The 25273-nt window shown below is 38.8% G+C and overlaps 2 protein-coding genes across 10 annotated transcripts in view; one reads left to right on the top strand and one right to left on the bottom strand.

Moving 5' to 3' along the window:
• The window catches only part of ARFIP1 (ARF interacting protein 1), a 134358-nt gene extending 124601 nt beyond the window's left edge, over nucleotides 1–9757 (bottom strand). For all 7 annotated transcript variants that reach the window (XM_015450922.2, XM_045392960.1, XM_074040628.1 and 4 more), the window contains exon 1: nucleotides 9491–9757. The gene's annotated coding sequence lies outside the window, so the exon portion shown is untranslated. The remainder of the gene's footprint in view (nucleotides 1–9490) is intronic.
• Nucleotides 9758–9975: 218 nt separating this feature from the next.
• On the top strand, nucleotides 9976–20401 carry TIGD4 (tigger transposable element derived 4). 3 transcript variants are annotated; one of them, XM_015450494.4, is made up of 3 exons: nucleotides 9976–10243; nucleotides 17969–18058; nucleotides 18214–20401. In XM_015450494.4, exon 3 carries the CDS (start codon nucleotides 18758–18760, stop codon nucleotides 20294–20296), a length of 1539 nt encoding a protein of 512 aa, XP_015305980.2. In that variant the 5' UTR covers nucleotides 9976–10243; nucleotides 17969–18058; nucleotides 18214–18757; the 3' UTR covers nucleotides 20297–20401. The 3 variants fall into 3 exon arrangements, with proteins under 3 accessions (XP_015305980.2, XP_045248894.1, XP_015305979.2); XM_015450493.4 differs by having other exon boundaries at nucleotides 10107–10243; nucleotides 18217–20401; XM_045392959.3 differs by lacking the exon at nucleotides 17969–18058 and having other exon boundaries at nucleotides 18217–20401.
• Nucleotides 20402–25273: the final 4872 nt, after the last annotated feature.

The raw sequence follows: 25273 nt of genomic DNA, 5'->3' as shown, positions 1-25273 counted from the left end.
TTACAATGAAAACAGGTTTATATTCAGAAAACAGAGTTTATACCAAGATGACACTGCTTGAAACCTGGAAAAGACTTGTTTTGATTTCATAACTGAATATTAATTTTCAAGTTGAACTGACTTGTTTACAATAAAAAATTGAGTTACAATACATGACTCCATTTTAAAACTATATGTTCAGAGTTGAAAATATCCAGTGGACAAAACTGATGAACATTATCTCAAGTCAAGTAGTCAAGGTTAATATCAATGGTACTGTCACATTAATAGTTTGTATTCTTGGCTGGGTACAGTGGCTCACACCTGTAATCCCAACACTTTGGGAGGCTGAAGTGCGTGGATCACCTGAGGTCGGGAGGTTCAAGACCAGCCTGGCTAACACGGTGAAACCTCTCTCTACTAAAAATACAAAAATTAGCCGGGCATGGTGGCATGTGCCTGTACTCCCAGCGACTCGGGAGGCTGAGACAGGAGAATCACTTGAACCTGGCAGGCAGAGGTTGCAGTGAGCCGAGATTGCGTTACTGCATTCCAGCCTGGGCAACAGAGTGAGACTCTACCTCAAAAAAACAAACAAACAAACAAAAAGGCTGTATTATTGATATGATGCGATGGGAATGGCACTTTATTTCCGTGATCTTCCTCCTAGAAACATATCACCCAGTCAAATTATGAGAAAAACAGCAGACAAGTCCCAACTGAGGGACAGTCTACAAAATACCTGACCAGGCAGTAATCTTCAAAACTATCAACTTGTCATGAAAAACAAGGAAATCTGAGAAACTGTCAAAACAAGAGGATACGTGACTACTAAAGGTAATATGCTATCCTGGATGGGATCCTTGAACAGAAAAAAAAAAAAAAAAAAAGACACTGGGGAAAAGTGAGGCAATCTGAATAAAACATGGACTTTAATAATTATGTGTCAATATTGGTTCATTGCGACAAATGTACTATGTTAATGTAGTATGTTTTTGTTTTTGAGATAGAGTCTCACTCTGTCATCCAGGATGGAGTACCATGGCATGATCTCTGCTCACTGCAACCTCCGCCTCCTGGGCTCAAGTGATCCTCTCACCTCAGCCTCCCAAGTAGTTGAGACCACAGATGAGCACCACCATGCCTGGCTAATTTTTTGTATTTTTGGTAGAGACAGGGTTTCACCATGTTGCCCAGGCTGGTCTTCAACTCCTGAGCTCAAGCAATCCACCCACCTTGACCTCCCAAAGTGCTAGGATTACCAGCATGAGCCACCACACACGGCCTAATACCTTATAATAGGTGAAAGTGGGTATGGGAAGCTCTATTCTATCTTCACAGTAATTCTGTAAAACTAAAATCATCCAAAAATAAAAGGGTCTATTACAAAATAATCTAAGAATACTGTGCTATATTTTATATAACTACTAATAACACTTTTTTTTTTTTTTTTTTTTTTGGAGACGGAGTCTTGCTGTGTCACCCAGGCTGGAGTGCAGAGGCATGATCTCGGCTCACTGCAACCTCTGCCTCCCGGGTTCAAACGATCTTCCACCTCAAACTCCCAAGTAGCTGGGATTACAGGAGCAGGCCACCACACCCAGCTAATCTGTATATGTATATTTTTTAGTAGAGACAGGGTTTCACCATGTTGGTCAGGCTGGTCTTGAACTCCCAACCTCAAGTGATTCACTCACCTCAGCCACCCAAAGTGCTGGGATTACAGGCGTGAGCCACTGTGCCCGGCCTAATAATTTATTTCCATACACTTGAAAGAAATAGTCTAAATGAAAAATTAATTACAGGTTGATTATCCCTTTTCCAAAGTAGAAGTGTTTTGGATTTCAGATTTTTTTGGCATTTGGAATATTTGCATATGCATAATGAGGTATCTCCAGGAAGGGACCCGAGTGTAAACACAAAATTCATTTATGTTTCATATACACCTTATACACATAGCCTGAAGGTAATTTTATATAATACTTTTAATAACTTTTTGCATGAAACAAAGTTTGTATACACTGTACCATCCAAAAGCAAAGGTGTCACTATCTCAGTCACTCATGTGGACAGTCTGTGGTTGTTTGACATCACCATCATTCCTGTCTCTGAATTTATATGCTACTAATAACCAATCATTTCTTATGCATACACATGGCATTGTATTGCCCTTTGTGGGCATGCTTGCGTAGGTGTATCTGGGTGTATGAGGAAAAGATATATGGAGCTGAAGGGGGCAGGCAGGTCTTTTTTCTCTTGGGGAAACTGTTGTACACCTGCATTCTGACTTCGATTCATCACATAAAGTTGGGTGTGGAATTATGTACTTGTAGCATCATGTTGGGCTCAAAAAAAGTTTTGAATTTTGTAGCATTTTGGATTTCAAGATTTTGGATTAGGAATGCTCAAACTGTATTACTATTTTAACACTATTTTGATAAAAATTCACATTCAAATTCTTGTATTACAAAACTCGATGAACTGAAATCCTTAATACCATTAACTTGGAAATTTAATGAGTCAAATTTACGTGTCAGGTACTGAGCTAGGTCCTACGGATTCAACAATGAGCCAAAAAAGAAAATAAGAAATAGACCTTACCTTCATGAAGTTTATAGGCCACTGAACAGAAAGACAATCTTACAGTCACATGAATAAATGTAAATTGCAAAGTGTGGGAAATGTATGATGCTATTACCTTAATGTGGGAGGTTAGCATATTCTCTAAGGATGCAAAACTTCGGCTGAGGTATGAGGGATGACTAGGCACTACCAAGTGAAATGAAATGAAAGAAAGAATGGTCCAGACAGAGAGAAAAGCATGTACAACGGCCTTGCAAAAAAGGCAGGGAGCAAGGTACATACAAGGGACTAAAGAAAGCCAGCATGGTTGAACTGGAAACTTATGCATAACATGGTACAAGATGAGTTTGGAGAGCTTAACGTTGTTAAGCAGTTTTATTTTGATACTAGAAGCAATGGAAAGCCATAAAAGCACTGGGGGAGGAAGAAGGAGAGTGACAATCAAATGTGTGTTTCAAAATAAATCACTGTGCCTTCAGGATGGGTAATGAATTAGAGAGGGGCCAAAGCAGAAGTGGACAGATAAGAATGGAGGCTACTGTAAAAGTTTCAGGCAAGATGAAATGGCAGTAGTGGAAACAGGAAGAAATAGAAAAATTCAAGGGTCATGTAGAAAGTAAGATTTTAAAAACTTGTTGATCATTGGATCTATCAGGGAGAGGGAATTAAGGATCACTTCTAGTTTTCTGGATTTTACAATGAAAAGATAATTGTGTCACTCACTGAAAAAACGAACAAAGAACGAACCAACGTTGTACAGTTTTGTAGGGAGGGAAGGAGAAATCAGTTTTATTTTAGACATACTGGATTTGAGATACCTTTAAGATATTCAAGAGAGGATGTCAACAAGACAACAAGACATACAGATCTACAGCTCAAAGGAGACAGAAAACACTCATGCCCTTAATGAAGCTGACATCTTTATCCTAGAAAAGCAGCTAACTATAATCCCCAAACATCCAAGAAAAACATTAAACTTAGACTTTGACCATCTGGATTTAGTTAAAACAAAAAGCTGAGAGAGAACATGGCAATAACATTTCATCAGCTGAAACAAAAACTGCTAGACACCATGGGTAACAGATTTTTAAACTCATGGCTCAACAACATGGGAATTATGTATCATATCATACCATGTCGCATTTTAAAGTTTTATCAGGGCTGGCCAATGTTGTTGGAAATGTTCTGAATTTGCACTGTCCAATAAAGTAGCCACTAGCCACATACGATACTGACACTGAAATATGGCTGGTACAACTGAGGAATTGAATCTTTTATTTGTATTTAATTTTAACTAACTTAAATAGCCACATGTGGCTAGTGCCCCTGGCATTAGACAGTGCAGGTTTATAGCCTCCTCATATATTTCATCTGATTCCCCAATACCTACTTTTCAAATTAACTGGGAGAGAGGTGCGGTGGGTCGAGAGATTAGAGGAATAGAAAAAACATCCTTTCCATTTTCTGCTTATTACTTGAATCTTTATTCTAAGAATTCATAATACTTAGGCTAGATGCACTGGCTCACACCTGTTATCCCAGCACTTTGGGAGGCCAAGGCGGAAAGATCGCTTGAGCCCAGGAGTTCAAGACCAGCCTGGGCAATATTTAGCACTGAAATAAAACAGATAAGGTCCTGGCCATTTTAGAGATTACAGATCACAGGTTTATATCCAGGGTCTCTTTCCACTGGGGGTGTAAATTCTTGATCCATCCCTTTGTAGGTGTGTGTGTGACCCTGGACAAAGCACTTTACCTAAATCTCAATTTCTTTATTTCTAACATGGTGATGTTATCTGCTATCTATTTGGAATGGCCGGAGTAAAAATAAAATGAGGATATATGTGAAAGTGCTTTGTAAATTATTACATGCTAAACAAACAGAAGGTATTAAACAAAGTAACATATTCCTTTTCTCTAGGGCAAAGATTTCCAACCAGTGTGCCAAGAATGGATTACAGATGTGCTGAAACTGTGACCCATTCCCTCGTGCCACAGCTTCCAGGGAACCAGGGAGGGCCTGGCTCTAGTCTGCCGTACAATTATAATCATTTTTTATGTGTGCCATGATGACTATCTCAGGCTAGCAGAAACTGGAGTTGGTGAACTGACTCCCTCCTCTGGATGATTTAGGGCTTACCACTAACTCTGCTGCTTTTATGATCCTGTTCCAAAGGCAGTATGCCACTGTTCCCCAGGGACCAATGAGGCTAAAGGTTGAAAATCAAGGAGCTGCTAGTCCAATGCTATCACAGATATACAAAAATAAAATATAAATTCTTATCTTAGGTGAGAACATGGCAAAGACACTGCCATATTTTCACAAAAGATTTGAGCAATTGCCTGTTTTGCAACTACCTTCAGATCCCCAAATCTTTGTCTTTCAAGAGAGGATGTGATTTTTTTCCAAATACCCAAAGTTATTCAGATTCTAGTGACTGAGGTCATGAAGTGATGATGCCAGGCAAGAACTTTTCATTTGTATGTCTCAGTCTGAACTGACAGTAATACTAGAAGATTTCAAAGCAGATTGCCTACTCTGAAGAACAGCATTCACTTAAGTATGTTCATTAAGGGGAAAAAGTGTATTTCATAAAGAGACTTTATATTCCTTTTTCAGGAACAACTAAAGGTTTAAGCAACACCTGCCTATGCTCATCCTAAGACACAGGCTTAGAAGGAATGGAGGAGAATGGAATGAGAGGTGGGAGAAAGGAGAACAGGAATAAAGGAAAGAGAAAAAGAAAATAAATACTTTTGTCTCATAAAGAATATCTGTTAACGTGCAAGAGCCGTTCGGTGGCCTCCATGACTGCCAAAAGCTAGTCGAGATCAAGGAAAACAAAATTATTTTCAGACCAATAGTCTTTTTCATACATCCAGAAGTAGTGCCACATATCTGACTTTTAATTTGTCATGGTCCTAAGTCACCAACTTCCATATTAAGTGGAACAACTCACTTTCCATTCTGTACAAATATTTTAGTTTTTCATCCATAGCCATATTAAAGTTTCCTGTTTAATTTACTCCTTCTTCCATTCTGAATTGATTCTTTCCTCCATCATAAATTTATTATTCTAAAATTTATTTATACTTCCAGACTCTTACAATGCCCAGTTTATTACTTACAATCTTCGTTTTCACATTTTCCACTCCTCATATACACACACACCATCTGTTTATTATTTGAATCTTCATTTCAAGAATTTATACTTACAATTCTTTATTTCAAGTAGGTGTGGGTGTTCTGACACCCACACAGAGACTTATATCCATCCCCATAGGAAACCCCTATCAACTGCCTCCTCCAAATTCACTTATTTTTGTCAAACTTCTCAGTATGATATTCAACCAGATGTTCATCCACTGAAGATTAAGAAAGGAAACGACCTTTTCTTAACACCTGATAGAAGATCTGGTGATATATCTCCAACTCATTTCAAAAAGGACATAATGGACACATGGTAGAAGTTGTCTACAGTAGTAGTCTGGAGTCAGACAACCCAGGTTCAAATCCTGGCTCCACCAGTGCAATTCTGAGCAGACTACTTTAGCTTCAGTTAATCATTCAGCTTTATTTTCTTCACCTATAGAAAGAGGACTTTAGCCACTTTATAAAGTTATCAGATGAGATAATAATGTAAAGCACTTAGCTTAATGCACATAAGCAAATAAATGTAATTGTTACAGTGTTTGATATAAACTATCTGCCGAATCTGTCATTACCTTAAAAGGAAACTAATTTAGCATAAGCTAGTCTGTTGTTGTTGTTGTTGTTTTTGAGGCAGAGTCTCACTCTGTTGCCTAGGCTGGCGTGAAGTGGTGGGATCTTGGCTCACTGCAGCCTTCGCCTCCTGGGTTCAAGTGATTCTCCTGCCTCGGCCTCCCAAGTAGCTGGGACTACAGGCATGCACCACCATACCCGGCTAATTTTTGTATTTTTAGTACAGATGGGGTTTTACCATGTTGGCCAGGCTGGTCTTGAACTCCTGCCATCAAGGGATCCACCGGCCACAGCCTCCCAAAGTGTTGGGATTACAAGCGTGAGGCACTGTGTCCAGCCTAGCATAAACTATTGTCTAAAAACTTATGTTGACTGCTCCCCCAAGTGAGGTTGCTAGACAGAGGAAAGCTTATTTCATTTTGTGAGCAGAAGAAACTGGTTACTCAAGGTAGGCTATGATGAGCTGTATAGGTCTCTTCAAGTTAACATTCTAAAAAAAAAAAGTATCAGACTTTTAGAATTGCAACCCTCAATCAACAAATAATTCACAACCAAATTGGTAAGTTCAAACATGTACTCTAAAACTTACATTAAGCTTGGAAGCATACTAACTTATTCACAAGAGAGAAACAATCATTTAAATATCTCAAACATAACGGAGGGAAAGGGGATGTCAAGATAAGCAACAACATTCCAAAGGACCACACCACTGAAACATCTTGTTTGTTCTTCCTAGCAAAGCCAAATCAAATCCTAAGGTACATGCCTCAAGCAAAAACAATTAAGAAAATGAAAGCAAAATGCAACTAGAATTTAAATTTTTTACTCTGAACTGTGCCCAGTAGCTTGGTGATATTTAATACATATGAAAGATAAGCACATCAGTTGGTAAATCCACTGGATCTCCAGAGCACTGACCACAAACAGCTATCCCTAAAAAGAAACCTCGAAACCACAAATCAGGAAATGAAGTGGGCAGCCTCATTTCCTTCTGTAAGCCTAGGAAGGAATTTAGAAACACTAACGTTTTAAAGTAGAGATTTCAATATCAAACTAGAAGAATCCCTGCATTCTCGTTTCCTTGGTCCCAAAGCAAACAATTTACAGTTTGGGAAAACACACAAAACACACATACACACACACACACACACACACACACACACACACCTGTTTTCACTAACTTCAACAAGACACTGCCTAAGTAGTGGTTTTAATCTATCAAAAGGCTATATATCTCCTTTGAACAGTTTTGGAAAACACACACACACACAACACACACACAACACACACACACACACACGTTTTCACTAACTTCAACAAGACACTGCCTAAGTGGAAAACAAACGCGCGCGCGCGCACACACACACACACCTGTTTTCACTAACTTCAACAAGACACTGCCTAAGTGATGGTTTTAATCTATGAAGAGGCTGTATATCTCCTTTGAGAATTTGATAAAAAGAATGGACACTTTCCCCAGGGGCGAAAAAATTCACTCAAACAAAACTGCATATAATTTCAGGGGTGGGAATGAGGAAGACCCCTGAAAGTTGTCGATCCTTAGGCCATGAACCCCAAGTCATCATCCAGGATTAAGGCAAATCATAATCCAGGGTAAACCAACTTATCAATTTGAATAGAAACTAAAGTAACTTAGGCAGGGATTTCATCCAGAAAATACATTAGAAATCTTTTCTGTTTTCTCAGATAAAAGTGTGTTAGACTTGGTAGTTTGCAGAAGACGTGGGTCATGCTAAGCAAGGAAAACAAAACAAAAAACACCACAGGACAAACGAAAGAAAAGTAGAATCAGAACAGTAGTAAAATATAGTCATCTGTAGCCGCTCTGAGAGAACAGCAATGAAATGGCCAATTAGGCCGGGCGCGGAGGCTCACTTCTGTAATCCCAACACTTTGGGAGGCCGAGGCGGGCAGATCATTTGAGGTCAGGAGTTCGAGATCAGGCTGGCCAACACGGTGAAAGCCCGTCTCTACTAAAAATACAAACATTAGCCAGGCGGTAGTGGCGCCTACCCGTAATCCCAGCTACTCGGAAGGCTGAGAAGAATCGCTTGAGCCTGGGAGATGGAGGTTGCGGTGAGCCGAGTTCACGCCAAAGCACTCCAGCCTGGGCGACAGAGTGAGACCCTGTCTCAAAAAAAAAAAAAAAAAAAAAAGAAAAGAAAAGAAAAAAGAAAAGGCCAATTCCCAAAGCCTTAACAGACAGCTGACTTAAGGTAACCATTTCTAGTGCACATTTCTATGCCAATTAAGTTAATTAAATGGCAAACGTGAACACACCCTTGCAGGTGAAAGTATGAAAGCAAAAGTTTATGAGAAGTTCTGGATCTCTTCCGGCTTTTCCTTATCAAATAAGAACGGAGTTAGATGAATTTTATACTTTAAGAGAAAACAGGGTAGGGGCGGGGGACAGAAATCCTAAGAGTGGCTAAAGGATCTGCAGGAAGTGTAAAGTGTAAACTTTTTGAAATCAAAGGGCTCAAGAGGAAGGTAAGAACAAAACGAAGTAATAACAAAATAAAGTAAAAGGGAAAAACGTCTAGCGTCTAAAAACTTTTTTAAAAATTCTCTCCTTTTCCTAGACACGTAAACAGTAGTAACTTGGCAAACAGTAACGGAGCAGAAGACAACCGCACAACTCCCTTTCCAAAACTCCAGCATTTCTTGAACGTCCTCAGACGCACAGTCAGGCTCGGACATTTCACAGGCAAGACTCCTCCCTGCACCACTGCCAGAAGAACCTCTCAGAGGGACTATCACTCCCTCCCTTCCTCCTACTGCGGGAGAGAGGAAGTTGGGGATGCAGGGAGAGGAGGGGAGAAATGAGGGTTGGACACCAAGCCTGAAGGAGGCCCACTCCGACACTTTGTCAAGAAACGTCCGGATTCCGGATCCTGCAATCCCTTTTCCCACCCAATGTATGCAAAGCCAACAGAGTGCCTCCCTGCAAGGGCCGGTCCTACACCTTCACTCGACTGTTTCGGGGGCACACTCAGAGGGGCAGAAGGAATGAAGGAACAGAAACCAAAGGCATAACACTTGGGCAGATAAGGCACAGACTAAGGAGAGGTGTGCCCTGTAAAAGTCCGGAATGGCGAACCCGGAGGCAACGTGTCCGCCCCACCAACCACCTCAAACCATCTTTCCCCCGCCTTTTCCCAGGCGAGCCAGCTCCGCCCTCACCTGTCTTAGGGTAACTCGGTAGCTTCTAAGTCGACGCTTATCCCTTCCGCCGCTCTCTGGAATCGCCTCAACCCCGGCAAGAAGTGAGCGGAAACGAGACCCGGAGCTTTTCCTTCTTCCTCTTCCCCCACGCACCTCGGCTGCTCGGGGGCGGGGAGCAAGTGCAGCTGTCACAAATTCACACTGACCAACCGCCGAGGACAGTCGGACCGGCGACCTCTCAACCCGGCCTCCAGAACCAGCACCAAGATCAGCGAAGCCGGAAGTGAGGAGACCGGAAATAGCGTTGTCCCTGGCCCTGGACGGCCTCTCTCTCCCTCAATCTGGCCTTGCCCGGCCACGTCTCGGTGGTGCCAGCGCACCTCCCACGAGGCTCCCTCCGCCCTTCTCCGGGAGGCGGGCTGCGCCCCTCCCGCTGCTGCCCTAGCAACCACATCCGGGACTCCGGCGGTGTCGTTGCCCGGGCAATTTTCTGGCAGCGACCTAATAGTAGAAGGATGTGCGCGCGGGGCCAGAGGCACTGGCTAGAGCTGGGAGCTTGCGGAAAGGCGCCCCTGCCTGGTCTTGAGAAGTCAAAGGTCTCCAGGAGCCCTCCGCCTCCCTGTTTTTTATTCACACACCCTAGCCTCTCACGTTAGGAGTCTCCCCAACAGACCGTGAGCCGGTGTCGGGAGGGTGGAGGTGGATGTAGCTCACCGCCACGCTACCACAGAAGAGCGAAAGCTGCTTTCTCAGCCACCGGAGAGCACGAAGGTTATTCCAGTCCCGCGGGGAAGGTGGGGGTGGTGGGGAGAATGCGAAGATAAGGGAGCAGACGGAATGTGGGCGCTTCCTTGCGCTGCCCCCGTGCCTGGGGAGCCCCCTCCCTTCAGAAAGGCTAGACCCCCGGGCCCGGCATCCCTGAGCTCTTAGTTGCTCTGGATCTGTGATCGCTTTTTGTTTTGCTCGCTCTCTCACAGTAGATTCCCTGATATTTTTCTTCCGGCTCCTCTTTATTTTTCCGGATGACCGAGCTCTGCTTTCTTTGCTTGCCCCATTACTTCTTAAATAGATCATTGTCCTGTCACGGAAGCTGCTGAACAATTCGCTCTCTCAGAGCCCTTCGTACTTTCCTAAACGGGGCCCCAACCTGCTCTTCTCTCCCCATCCCCAGCGCTGAATGGTGGGAAAGCGTGGCTCCGCCGTGGCGCTAGATAGACCTGAAGTTCATTTACACACAGTACCATACAGTTGGTCCATCACAGAATATCCCTTGAAACTGCTGGACTGCCTTTTCTTTGACAACTTTGAATGCTCATTTTTATTCTCATTTCGCTTGTAGAAATGCGAAGGGTAACTGTGCATATGGCGAGATTTACCCTTCTTTAGACCGTACTTTTCAGCTGCCTTTGTCACAGTAGCTGACAAGATAATTTTAATGACTAATGCCCAAAGGCAGAGCTCTACCTCTACAGATTTCCAGGGAGTTTCAGTGTAGTGAAATATCCCTGGCAGGAATCTTCCCCGGATCTGTGAATAGTAAATACCTGTGTCACCATAAATGTTTCCAATGTATAACAAGATAGAGCTCTCCAGGATACCACCTCTTACAAAAATAGTACTGAAATTCCAGAACAAAAATCTCTCATCTTAAGTGGTTCTGTCTTAAAACAAAGGAGCAAATATATATGTCAACCCACTCAAACTATAACTTCAGTTCTTAGAGCTTGCTGTAGATTTTTCTGTACAAAGCCATCTTGTTGGTTTGGAGACCATTAGTCTTCTCAATTATAAGAAAAGAATCCCAATCTAAATTAATTACTGCTGTAATTGTGTAGGAATAGAGCGACTACAGAACTTGCAGCTAAGTACAAGTGTTGTTCCTAGGGTTTCAGAAGGGTGACTTGGAGGAAGTGTACGGTAGGGCTCAGCGGTGCTTGAATGATTGTGGACAGTGAATACTGAATTGTTTTTGCTGGCTGTTGTGTTAAGGATTCCTGCTAGCTGTCTCTTGAGTTTGGAGATGCTAAGCTTCATTAGATGCGTAGCTTCTAATAGTTAATCTAACTATTAGACTGTTAGACCCAGAGGTGTTTCTTATTTTGCAAAGGTGGAGACTTGCTTTAGTTTGTTCATAGCTGGATAGTTCCCTTGGCACCTGCTGATGGTTTTGACAGAGATTCAGATGGACTTGGAACTAATTCTAACTTCTGCTAGGCGAAGATGCTAACCAAATTAGATACTCTTCAGTGAGATTCTGGTACTGTGTATGATTAATCCTCACCCACAGTATTACGCTGTGCAAGGCTATATATACACATGATTAATCTATGATTTCCACGGACCTGAAGGAAATTAGAATAGTCTGGCTCCAAGAAAACACTAGACACTACTTCAGCTGGTGATGGAAAATAGTGGAATTCTATACATCCTTTGGGACAAAGGAAGCAGCAACCAGTGTTCTTTGGATTGGGGAATATTTTTGGTACTAACTGAAAAACATTATTTTAAGCCTGTCCCTGTTTAGAGGAGACTTGTTTCCTCTTCCCTCTCTCCCTCTCTTCCTTTTTTCCCTCCTTCCTCTTTTTCTTTCTTCCTTTCCTTCTTGTCTCCCTCCCTTCTCCTTCGTTCCTTCTTTCCTCTTTTTCTTTCCTCCTTCCCTCCTTCCCTCCCTTCCTTTTTTTGTTCATTCCTTCCTTCCTTCCTCCCTCCCTCTCTCCCTTCTTCCTTCCCTCCTTTGCGCTAAAACTTGGGGGGACCCTGCCTGTTCATTTTGTTTAGAATAGAAGATTACTACTTTTCTCTGAATTGTCATTTGTTTTTGGAGACTAAAGGGAATAGCTGCCTTCCATATATATTTATGACATGGAGATTATCTACTCATTTAACTTTGCACTGCTATTGGCTGTTTATTTGGCTTTTTGAAAAATCAGGTGCTATTTATTCACTGGGCTTATGGGGAACTCTAGTAGCCCTGAATGGCATTTGTGGCATACTCCATGAAGTCTAATTCTTTATCCTGGCATTAAAGGCTTACCAAGATCTGGCCTCAATCTTGCAAATGAGCACTCTCTTTTATATACCTGAAGGAAAAGTGCTAATGTAACCAACTAATACAGATAAGTATAAATGCCAATATAGACATAGATGTGAAACTTTAGTTGCAAATAAATGTTTAATATGCTTCAAACTGCATATTTCCCTCTTCCATGCTTTCTCTATTCTTATCAGCAGAAATGTTTTCCTATTTTTCCTTACTTGTGATGTCCCTATCCATCCTTTACAGTTGAGTTCAGATGCTACTTCTGTCATGAACCCATTATTTATCATCCTTTGAGAATTCATTTTTCCCTCTCTTTGGATCTTGCAAGCCTTTGATTTGAGCCCCCATTTCAGTCAGCTTTGTACGACTGTTTTGCATATTTTCCCATGATAAATAAGATGCTTTTTGGGAAACTGAACTTTGGACTTATTTGATTCTCTTATAGCACTAGGAAATTGACTAACTCTAGTCGAGTTATGGAAATATGTTGTCTGCTGCATACCAGGCAAGTTCCAGAATACCAGCAACTCCTGCTACTTAGGGTAATGGCACAAGCAGGATTAAGTGGATATAGTTGCTATCTATTTGTAGAAGACAGTGAGTGAGGGCTTTCTTAAGTTTGGAAAGTAGTTGATTCTCTGCAGAGGGGTATAAACTACTGATAAAAGGAGAGTGACTCATTACCCGTAGAGATTCTGAATGGGAAGAATGCCAGCTTTATGTTTTCTGATACTGATTTTTTTTAATAACTTGGTGCAAAAATAGAACATTATTCTAAGATGACTGTTGTAGAGGGAAAAAAAAGGTAGAACATTAGAGTTGTAAAAATGTGTTTATAAAGAGGAAAAAGCTGAACTTATTTATAATTCATTTACCTAGAGAGAACATTCAACATTTTGGTCAATGTATTTTTTTTCTTTATATCTATGTAGATATATATTTCTTCATTTATTTAACAAATTGTTATTGACAACCTATGGTTTACTGGAAGTGAGCTGTGTAGGAATAACCATGAGCCTCTGCTCTGATGTAATTTTTAGTGTATGTTGTATTTGTTGACATATAATTTTATATTTTGCTTTTTTTCACTTAACATATCATGGAATTTTTTTCATATCATTAAATATTCTTTGTGTGGCACAAAAGTATTTCAGCATGTAGATATTTCCTAATTTATTGAATGAATCCTTTTTATTGCATATTTTCAATTTTGTCTGTAATTATGTAGCAATGCAGGGAATAGTCCTGTGTAGTAGGTAGAATTCTAAGATGAACTCCAATGACCCTTACCTTGTATAATTCCCTCTCCCTGTGAACATGATGGGATACTACTTCCATGAATATGTTATGTTACTTACAAGGGAATTTTGGAGATGTAATTAAGGTTGCTAATCATTGATCCTAAATTAATCAAAAGGGCGGTAGTCTAGGTAGACCTAACCTAATCAAGTGAGCCCTTTAAGAACAGAGAGTTTTCTCCTGCTTGTGGCAATAGAGGAAGTCAGAGAGATTCAAAGTGTGAAAGAGATTCTACAGGAGGAATATTCTCCATTGCTGAAATGAAGAGGGCCACAGACAAGGACCTGAGGGAAGCCTCTAGAAGCTGAGAGTAGTCCCTGCCAACAGCCAACAAAAAAAAACTAGGGACCATAGTCCTACAACAGCAAGGAACTGAATTCTGCAAACAATCTGATTGTGCTTGGAAGCAAATTCTTCCCCAGAGCCTCCAGATAAGAGCCCAACTTCTGACCAACATCTTGATTTCTGCATTGTGAGACCCTAAACAGAGGACCCAGTTGAGCCCACCTGTACTTAAGATCTACAGAACTGTGAGATAATAAATGAGTGTTGTTTTAAGGCATTGAGTATATGGCAATTTGTTGCATTAGCAATAGAAAACTAATACATTTGTAAGAAATTATTTTTATATCTATAATTATTCTTTTGGGATAAAATCCTTGATATAGGCCGGGCACAGTGGCTCATGCCTGTAATCTCAGCACTTTGGGAAGCGGAGGTGAATGGATCACAAAGTCAGAAGATCAAGACCATCCTGGCTAACACGGTGAATCCCCGTCTCTACTGAAAATACAAAAAATTAGCCGGGCGTGGTGGCACATGCCTGTATGCAGCTGCTCGGGAGGTTGAGGCAAGAGAATCGCTTGAACCCAGGAGGCAGAGGTTGCAGTTAGCCAAGATTGCACCACTGCACTCCAGCTGAGATTGCACCACTGGGTGACAAAACGAGACTCTGTCTTAAAAAAAAAAAAAAAAATCCTTGATATAGACTTGCTAGATAAAACGTTATACACAGTTTTAAGGTTTGTATATCAGGTATATCATATTGCAAATTTGCCCTCCATAAGCATGTTGTAACAATTTATGTGCCTCCTAACAACCTGTTACCTCACCCCAGCAAACACTAGATACTGACATTTTGATAGGCAAAAACAAAAATGTATCTCTTTTTTTAAAAGAAGATTTATGTTTTTCTTATTAATAGTAGGATTGACTGTTGTATTTTGTTTATTTGAAATTAATTTGGTGAGTCTTTTTTGGTGAATTGATTATTCTTATTTTCTGATTAGCTTAACCATTGACATACAGAAAATATTCCCTAACATGTAGAATAGTGTTTCTCTGCTGTAATATTTTCAAGAGGGAAAATGATTAATGAGCTTGAGAGGATGACTGTTCTGAGAAATATTAGCTGCTGCCATTACTCCTTGCAAAAGAATATCCCAGATGTTATACTGTTGGAGTTTGGAGAATGTCAGCTTCATTGATCAGGTAGTATTGATGCCTTGTTCTTTTCTAGGGAAAAAGTCTAATTTGTCTGTTTGGCATTAGAAATGTGATTGCTTTTAGGAATAAAGATATATTGTATCTTATCATGGAAAATTGTAGCTTTGACTAATGTTAACTCAGGGGAAAAACCTAATCTTTCTAAATAAAGTTATCACATTTTCAATTTTCTCAAGATAATGAGTAATCTCTGATAGTATATATTATATCACTTTAACCAGGATGGGAAAAGAAGAAATTCAAGTTACTTTTTCTACAATTGTTGTTATTTGACATGGTAGATTTTATTTCTGATAAATGAGATAAGGCAGGAGGGAGAGAGGAAGGAAGGGAGGGAGAAAGAGAGGGAGGGATTGGGGGAGGGAGGAAGGAAAGGAAGGAAGAGAAGGAAGGGAAGGGCAGAAGGGAGGGAGGAAGGAAGGGGGGAGGGGAGGGGTTGGGAGATTCTCTTAGTAAATTTGGTTGGTTTTGTCTTTTTTGAAAAATTGGTTCTTGCTACATCAATTTCTGAAAGTTGGAATCTTCCTAATAAGAACAAGAATTTTATTTTTATTTTGAAATAATTGTATATTTACAGGAAATTGAATGAAAATGTAAGAAGAGATCCCATATACAAGCAAGATTTTTAATTTTAGTTTTATGGTCAAATCTTATTACTTAGGTCAACCCTCCCTAACAGATAGAGTTGCTATTTGTGTTCACAGAATTCATAATGGCCTATTCTTTCATGGAGGCCTAATGTTGCTTTTTATTGTTTTAAGACATTGGAAATGCTGGCTTAGGTTGGTGCTGGGAGCATAGAATCTGTAGCTATGGTCACAGGAGGCCCCACCAGTGTGATTCAAAGATACTGTAATATAGTGAAAAGAATGCTGACTTGACATTTAAAAGCCTGGACTCTAAACTGCTCTTAACCACATGGTAACTGTGGGACCAGTGAAATCCAGTTTTACCTTCCTCCTTGGTTATTTGGAATATAGGTAGTAAAACCATTTAAAAACTAAAACCCAGGGCTATCATTATTTTTAAGACTTTTTTTGAAACGACACTTTTTTTTTAAAAAAAAGAATTCCTTTACTGGTTGTAATTCCTATGATAAAAATTCCTCCTTTGAGTTGGACAACAAGGGCAGAAGAATTTTGGCAAAAAGTTTTGTCAAAAGATTTTGTGCAAAAAGGTGTGCATCACCTGGGAAACCTGGAAGCCCAGCAAGAAGAATGGAGTGCCCACACACATACAGAAGTAACACTGCTCATCAAATTAGCTTGTTATTATCTTGGCTGCTCCATAGATTCTGATAAGGGAGGTGCTGACTTGGGAAAGTAGAGATGAGCCCATCTGGGGCCATGTGACTGTTCTCATGGCTTAAGAAAAGCTCTGCTTTAGGCTGGGCACAGTGGCTCATGCCTGTAATAGTATAATAGTAGCACTTTGGGAGGCTGAGGCAGCCAAGGCGGGCAGATCACAAGGTCAAGAGATTGAGACCATCCTGGCCAACATTTTGAAATCCTGTCTCTACTAAAAATACAAAAATTATCTGGACGTGGTGGTGTGCGCCTGTAGTCCCAGCTACTCAGGAGGCTGAGGCAGAAGAATCACTTGAACCCAGGAGGCAGAGGTTGCAATGAGCCAAGATCGCACCACTGTATTCCAGCCTGGCGACAGAGTGAGACTCCGTCTCAAAAAAAAAAAAAAAAAAAAAAAGAAAAAGAAAAAAAGAAAAGCCCTACTTTGAGTATAGATTTAAGGTGGGATTCTTGCTTCTGTTTGCAAGTAGGATTTTATAAAGTTTTCCAAATTGTAGATTCACACAGCCAAAAGACATGAGAAAGATAATGATGATGAGATCATCACCATCCATTTGTTGAGCACTTTCTTAAAGTACTAAATACTGTGCTAAGTGCTTTACATTCTTTCATTGAATCCTTTTGAATGCACAATAATGAGGTAGGTGCTGTAGTTACTCCCATTTTACAGATAAGGAAGCTGAAGCTTCAAATGGTTAAGTAAATGACCTGGGATCACATGAGTACTAAATAGCGGAGTCACTTCTCAATTCAGAACTGCCTGGCACTTTCTTTTTTACAGATAGAAAGTAGAGGACCTGAGATATTAAGACTCGTGGTCACTATCCTTCCTATTCTTAGTCTACATCTTTTTCTGCATGATACTCTCCTAAATGTTTGTTACTATGCCTTTTGTCCAGTATTTCTGGCCTCTGTACATTCAGCTAATGTGTCAAATTAATACAAAAGTTACTGAGTTCTTAGCCCACTAACAGGATAAGGGTTAAAAAAAAAAAAAAGAGAGAAGAGAAAAAATTTAAATAATAAAAATAAAAAGGTACTGGGTTTTTAAGCTTTTAGGTCAAATGGGATTTAGATTTTTTAAAAATAGAATTGTACTTGATTTTTTAGTGAAGCATTTTCTGTTAGACTCCTATAAAAGAGACACTGTCTCCCATGTGCTATTAAAAGTTGAACCTTGTGACTACTGTCTGACTATGTTTTCTTTTGGAGAAGTTAGAGGGTGCAGTCTGTGACCTCATGTGAAAAATAGCCACCAAGCATCTATCCAGCATCATTTTTAGTTCTTTAATTTTGGTAAGCCCACATTTTCAAACTAAATTAAATTTATCTGATTTATTTCAGAACTATATATTATAAAGCATTCAAAGGCAAGTGAGAATTCAAATCTGTAGAACAGAGCTAGAGAGCTTTTACAGAGAGGCCTTTTGGGAGGTAAGCATTTCTCTTGGAAACTTTATTGTACTTTCAGAAACATGTTTCTATTATTTTCATTATTAAGAGCAAAACAATTGGGTATAAGCATTATTTTTAATATTCAATTGACATATTGCTAAAATTGCTTTTTTCTTTTTTACATTTTCAAAAAGCAGAAGAAGATATACTGGCAACTTCTAGAAGGATTCTACCATTTTCTTCTTTACCATGAACAAACTTGAAAATTAATGGGTAATAGTTGCATGGAAACTTTTGAACGTTTTTTCTGCTTGTCTCTGAGGCCTTCTATGGAGAATTAATAAGAGGTTCAATGTGTGCTTGGATAAAATGGATCATCTTAAAGGATTGAAGTTCCAAAAATACATCAGCAGGACTGGACAGGTTTGATATAATGAGATTTCTATTTTAGCTTGACTTCTACAACTCTGAATAAGCTATAAACTGAGCTATACAAGGTTCTAGGAAGGAAGTTTGTCTTCTAAAACATTCTAGTTGCATATAACATTTTTCTTCTTCAGATCTTTGAAAAAGCATATTTTGTCATCAAGTTCCTAGGAAATAAGACTATCAGACACTTACCAACTTTTAGTATATGAAGTAGGATAGAAAGCAGCAATCTATATCATACTGGAAAACAATTAAAGAAACAGTCACCAGGAAGTAAGAAGAGTAATCTCTACATAAGCACTGGCTGAGATGGCAGAAGCTTCTGCAGATGCCTCAACTCTGCCCGTAACAGTGAAGAAAAAGAAAAGCCTATCCATTGAGGAAAAGATCGACATCATAAATGCAGTGGAAAGTGGCAAGAAAAAAGCAGAGATTGCTGCTGAATATGGAATAAAGAAAAATTCATTGTCTTCTATTATGAAGAATAAAGACAAAGTTCTCGAAGCCTTTGAATCTCTAAGATTTGATCCAAAGAGAAAAAGACTGAGAACTGCTTTTTATACAGATCTGGAAGAGGCATTAATGAGATGGTATCGAATTGCTCAGTGTCTAAATGTACCAGTTAATGGTCCGATGTTACGTCTAAAAGCTAATGATTTTGCCCAGAAACTGGGCCATAATGATTTTAAGTGCAGTAATGGTTGGCTGGATCGTTTTAAATCCAGGTATGGTTTAGTATTCAGAGCTCAACCTGTAGAAGCTACAGGTGTATCAGTAGACCCTTCGACTGTCTGGTACCAAAATGTACTTCCTTATTATTTAAATGATTATCATCCTAAAAATGTTTTTAATATAAAAGAGACTGGGCTGCTTTATCGAATGTTACCTACCAATACATTTGCATTTAAAGGTGAAACATGTTCAGTTGGAAAGTTATGCAAAGACAGAATAACTCTGGTGGTTGGCACAAACATGGATGGCTCAGAGAAACTTCCTTTGCTTGTAATTGGAAAAAAGAGAAATCCACATTGTTTCAAAGGTTTAAAATCATTACCTGTGTGTTATGAAGCTAACAGAATGGCATGGATGACCTCAGATGTATTTGAACAATGGATGCGAAAGCTTGATGAGAAATTTCAAGCCCAGCAACGAAGAGTGGTGATTTTTGTTGAGTCTTTTCCAGCACATCCAGAGGTAAAGAACCTGAAGTCCATTGAGTTAGCATTCTTTCCATCATGTTTATCTTCCAAATGTATAGCTATGAAACAAGGCATTATTAAAAGCCTTAAAATCAAATATCGACACTGTCTTATCAAGAAATTTTTAAGCTCTGTTGAAGGTAGCAAAGAATTTACATTTTCACTGCTAGATGCAGTTGATACATTGCATCTTTGCTGGAGGGCTGTAACCCCAGAGACTATTGTTAAAAGCTATGAAGAGGCAGGATTCAAATCTCAAAAAGGAGAAAGTGACGTAACAAGTGCAGAGAAGGATACTGGTCTGGATTTGGTTGCTGATGCTGTGGGGGCAGGAGTAGAATTTCCTGAAGGTTTATCTATAGAAGAGTATGCTGCCCTGGATGACGATTTGGAGACGTGTGAAGCAGCACCAAATGGTGATTCCGTATGTACCAAAGAAAGTAAATCAGATGAAACTGGATTTTACACTTCTGATGAAGAGGATGATGATGGATCCCCAGGAACTGAACTCCCTTCACCATCAAAATCTGAGGCAATAACTGCTTTAGATACTCTGAAAAAATTTCTTAGAAGTCAAGATATGAATGACGGACTTCAGAATTCTTTAGCAGACCTGGAAAATTTTATTAACTCTTTATCAACTAAGTAACTATGTATTGTGTATCTGAAGAGTAATAGCTTTTCCTGATACATTTTATTATATACGGTTTGTAAAGGAGTTACACCACATTGCCTAAACATAAAAAATGAAAAACTAGTAATCCTTGGTTTAATTGCAAAAACCTTTGGTTTGAGTAGCAAAACTCCCTAGTAAATAATGATTGGATAAAAAATACAGATTTCTATTTAACAAGGTTTTAGGGAGTAAAAAATGTATGTCAAAGGGCTATATTAGACAGATATGGTAAATATGTCAAACATAAAAGGAACTCTTCTGCTATATTTACACATTGAATTGGTGATTTCTATTTTGTTTTTTAAATTTCAGATTATGTTCTGGAATATTTTAATTTACCTAATCTAAGAAAAAAAAAATCTAGCAATATTTACTTTTTTATAAAGATATATATATGCCATATGTATTCTAACTAGACTTTTAAATATTAAATATAAAGTAATTTTAAATTATTTTTCACATAACTAGCTGACCTTTCTAATAAGAAATTGTGGAAAACTGCTGAAAATAAAATCTGACCTTAACTATATACCAAAATGATTAAAAATATGAGTCTTACTACTTTCAAGTTATTTGTGTATCAGGGCAAATGAAAAGCTGTGACCCTATCAGGTTTGTCATCTATAACCAGAAGCTATGGATTCTTCCTAAATATTTATATGTATATTTATGTTTAATATAAAAATAGATTATTAAAACATTTATTAAACTCTTATGATATTTATAGTTTAATAGCTATGCCTAGATATTTTTCTAATTTTAACAGCTCAAGCTTTTATTCTATAATATTTAATTATTTTTTGGATTTTACTGAATTTTATTTTCAGGTAAAACTAAATGTCTTTTTAGCATATTTTGATGCATGTAATCCTTTTTTCCCCCAAATGTGATGGGTAACACTTTGGATTAAAATTCCGTTTGAGGAAGTTTTATCTATAGAATATTTTAAAATATTGTATGAAATTAATTGATTTCCATCTATAAAGTAGTCTTTGGATAGTAGAAAATTGTAACAATAATTTGTGAGACTTTTCCATTGTTAAATTTTAAGTAGTTTGCTTATTTAACTTATTACACTCGATTTAGTGTCCCCTTTGAAAAATATTTTATAAAAATGTAAAACATACAGATTATTTTTACTATGAATTATTAGTCTGCCAACAGATGACACATTTGGAAGGAAATATCTATAGAAAGCATTTTTATTTTTCAACTGTTGATTTATTCTGCTTTTGAGAGTTGGTAATAGTAAGCCTTAAAATGTTTAAAATTAAAGTTTCTTTTAGAGTGAAATAAGGATTACTTAAAAGCATTTTATTAATGATTGATTTAAAGTTGTAATTTGGTACAATCATGGGTCTAATGGAGCTCTTAAGAGTTCCACCTTTAACTGTAGTACTTGGCATATTTTGGCTCCTCAATATTTTTTTTCTTTTTTTGTGATCTGTTTTATGTAATCATTCCAGATATTCAATGATAAAAGAATCATTATCTCCATTTTTATAGATGAGGAAATTAAAACCTAGAAAGATGAAATGATTTGGTTAAAAATATCTCAGAGCCAAAACTAAAATGCAGCTCTTCCCTGTCACCTAGTCCTGTATTCCTCTATGTACCATGATGCTTCTTATCTATACTCTATGAAGGAAAATTGTATTATTTTCTTCCCTTGAGTTTAGGGGACTGAGGGCGAAGAAAATATGCTGGATCCATGCTAGTAGCACTATTCATAAGATCTCTTCTGAGAACACTATTACTAGTGAAATACTGGGACGCCATCAGCTTTGGTAACTCTGTACCAGTCAATCACAGAGTTCCAGTGTAGTTCTTTAAAAATATTTAAAATAAGTTCAGTATTTCCAAAGTACTGAAAGCACCCTCTTTTTTTTCTCCTATATGACATGATCCATTCCATAAATGGATCATCATCCATTCCATGATCCATAAATATTTCTGAGGCATAATGTATCTAAAGATAATATAAGACAAGGCTGGTATGGTAGTTCACATCTGTAATTCCAGCACTTTGGGAGGCCAAGGCAAGAGAATCACTTGAGCCCAAGAGTGATTCTTGGCTGCTGTTTCGAGACCAGCCTGGGCAACATAGGGAGACCCCATGTCTACAGAAAATAAGAAAATTAGCCAGATGCAGTGGCGCATGCCTATTGTCCCAGCTACTTGGGAGACTGAGGTGGGAGGATTGCTTGAGCCCAGGAAGTTGAGGCTGCAGTGAGCAGTGATTGTGCTACCGCATTCCAGCCTTGGTGACTGAGTGAGATCCTGTCTCAAAAAAAGTAAAATTAATTTAAAAAAATAAAACAAAGCTATTATAACTAAGAATTAAAAATGCCCACAGATTTAAATTCAAAGATAAATTGTTACTGCGTACTCTTTTGTAGTTTAGAAGACATAAGCAATTTTTTGATCAAAAATTTTAGAAATTTTCCTCAGATAATGACAATCACTGCTGCATATCTTGCTCCTGATTTATCTTCTACATACACAATCATTACAGAGTTAGAACTAAATATTGCTTGTCTTTTCAAAACACAACTTGATTTAGTTTGCCTGTTTTTCAATTTAATGTGGCATTATTTTCATTATTCTTGCCTTGCAAATCCCTACTGTTTCAACAATGTTTTTGCTTCCTTCTACTTCATCAAGAGCAAGTCTTATGTTGAATTGGGGACATCATTTCACTACCAATAGCCACTTAACTACTAGTGAAAGGTTTGGTTCAGGATAAATAGGACAATGAGTAAATTAAGGCCTATGAGTTTCATGTTGCCTACCTAGCTTCTCATTTGGACCTGAGATCAAATCTCAAACCTTCCTTTCACTGTATACAAAGCAGATTAACTGGAACGGGGAAAAGAAGAAAGGTTGAAGGAGAGCTTTCCAAGCAAATACCTCACCTGTTAAGAGGCACTCTTTTCAATTTCTGGTCCAGTAGGGGTTCCAGTTTGGTAGGGACTGGTTTGCACCTTACGAGAGGCAGTACCACACATCTGGCTGTGGGTTCAGAGTCCAGTGGTAGGCTAGATCCTTAGGGCACCAGAAGCTACCTGAGCTAAGTAAGTACAGTATGGCTTAAGTCTATCAGGAAGCTAAGAGAAAATCCTACCACCACAGCAAAGAAAGAGGGTGGGGACCATAGTGTGCATACAATAAATTCTCAGAAAAAGTTGCATTCAGTGGAATAAATCAAATCAAACTCTAGTTATGTGCCACCTTGTGATAGACATATGTTTCTCTGAATCTGAGTTTATTCATAGAATGAGACTGAAAGAAAATTTTGCATATAAAAATATAAATGTATTTAATAAAGTGTTCCACAGCTATAAGGAATGACTACATTGTACTTCCATGTTACCACTTCCAAATATGCCCAAATGTTAACATGTGGTCAGTAAACATCAGTAACAGTTTTCTCATTGGCATTCTTCTATGCGATAAAATAGGGAAACCAGCATTTCTAGAAATATGGAGCCCAGAAACTATTTTCAGGCCAAGGCAGGAGGATTCCTTGATACTTAGGAGTCCAAGACCAGCTTGGCCAACAGAGAAAGACTCCATCTCTACACAAAATTTAAAAATAAAAATTAGCTGGGCATGGTGGCAGGAGCTGGTAGTCCCAGCTACTCAAGAGGCTACTGTGGGAGAATCGCTTGAGACCAGGAGCTCAAGGCTGCAGTGAGCTAAAATCATGCCACTGTACTCCAGCCTGGGTGATAGACACCTTGTCTCAAAAAACAAATAAATAAAAATAAAGAGGTTTTCATTTTGAATGAGGGAAAACGGTGACTTAGAATCCTTTATCCTAAATCAATCCTTATGCAAAGCAATACAATAAAATGCACTTTACAAACAAAGTAGCTCTTTCTATTGCCATATTTGCTGTTTCAGTTGTCCTATTTCCTTGGGTTATAATTAACTTGTGAAGCCTGGAGTAACCCAGAGTCTGGGGACACACTAAGTAACAAATATATTACTGTATTTGTCTGCTTGGGCTGCCATATTGCAGTATCATAGGTGGCTTAAACAACAGAAATGCATTTCTCACAGTTCTGGAGGCTAGAAGTCCAAGATCTGGGCATTGACATGGTTGATTTCTGATGAAGGCTCTCTTCTTGTGTTGCAGACTGCCATGTTCTTACTCTGTGCTCACATGACCTCTTCTTTGTGTGAGCATGGAGAAAGAGCAAACTCTCTGGTGTCTCTTATAAAGGCACTAACTCCCAACATGAAGATCCCAACTAACACTAATTACCTCACCCTCATCTCCAAGTATCACATTGTGGGTGGGGGCTTGAACATATGAATTTTGCAGTGGGCGGTGGGGGCGGACACAAACATTCAGTTCCTCACAACTACCTAGTACAAATGAAGGTATTCACATGTTAATTTAGTTTTCCATTTGCTAAAAATTAAAAGGGCATGCTTGTTTCAGAACTTGCTAATCAGCTGTAGCTATTAAAAAGGACTTTAAAGTTTATGAAACATACATAAATTTTATGAAGAAATGAGGACATTTTATGTTCTTGAATAAATGAGAAGACTCAATATGGAATATGCTAGTTTTCCTCAAGCTAATTCCAATCAAAATCCCAAGGCAGTTTTGTTGGAAACTTTGCAAAAGCATTCTGATTTTCATTTGGGAGAGTAAATATGTATCAATACCTAAGAACATTTTGAAAAATCAAAATAATGGAGTATTTGCCCTACCAGAAGTCAAAACAATATGGCGTGGGCAAGAGAAATAATATTAATAGATCAGGCTGTGTGCAGTGGCTCATGCCTGTAATCCCAGGACTTGGGGAGGCTGAGGCAGGCAGATCACTTGAGGTCAGGAGTTCGAGACCACCCTGGCCAAATGGGGCTCTACTACAAATACAAAAATTACAAAATACAAAATTTAAAAGTACAAAAATTAGCCGGGTGTAGTGGTGC

Source organism: Macaca fascicularis, chromosome 5 (genome assembly GCF_037993035.2).
Source record: "Macaca fascicularis isolate 582-1 chromosome 5, T2T-MFA8v1.1".
Taxonomy (NCBI): domain Eukaryota; kingdom Metazoa; phylum Chordata; class Mammalia; order Primates; family Cercopithecidae; genus Macaca; species Macaca fascicularis.
This window is presented reverse-complemented; position numbering and strand designations above follow the sequence as displayed.

Coding starts and splice junctions, on each gene's coding strand:
- TIGD4 (XM_045392959.3), top strand. CDS start 18,758: ATGGCAGAAGCTTCTGCAGATGCCTCAACTCTGCCCGTAACAGTGAAG.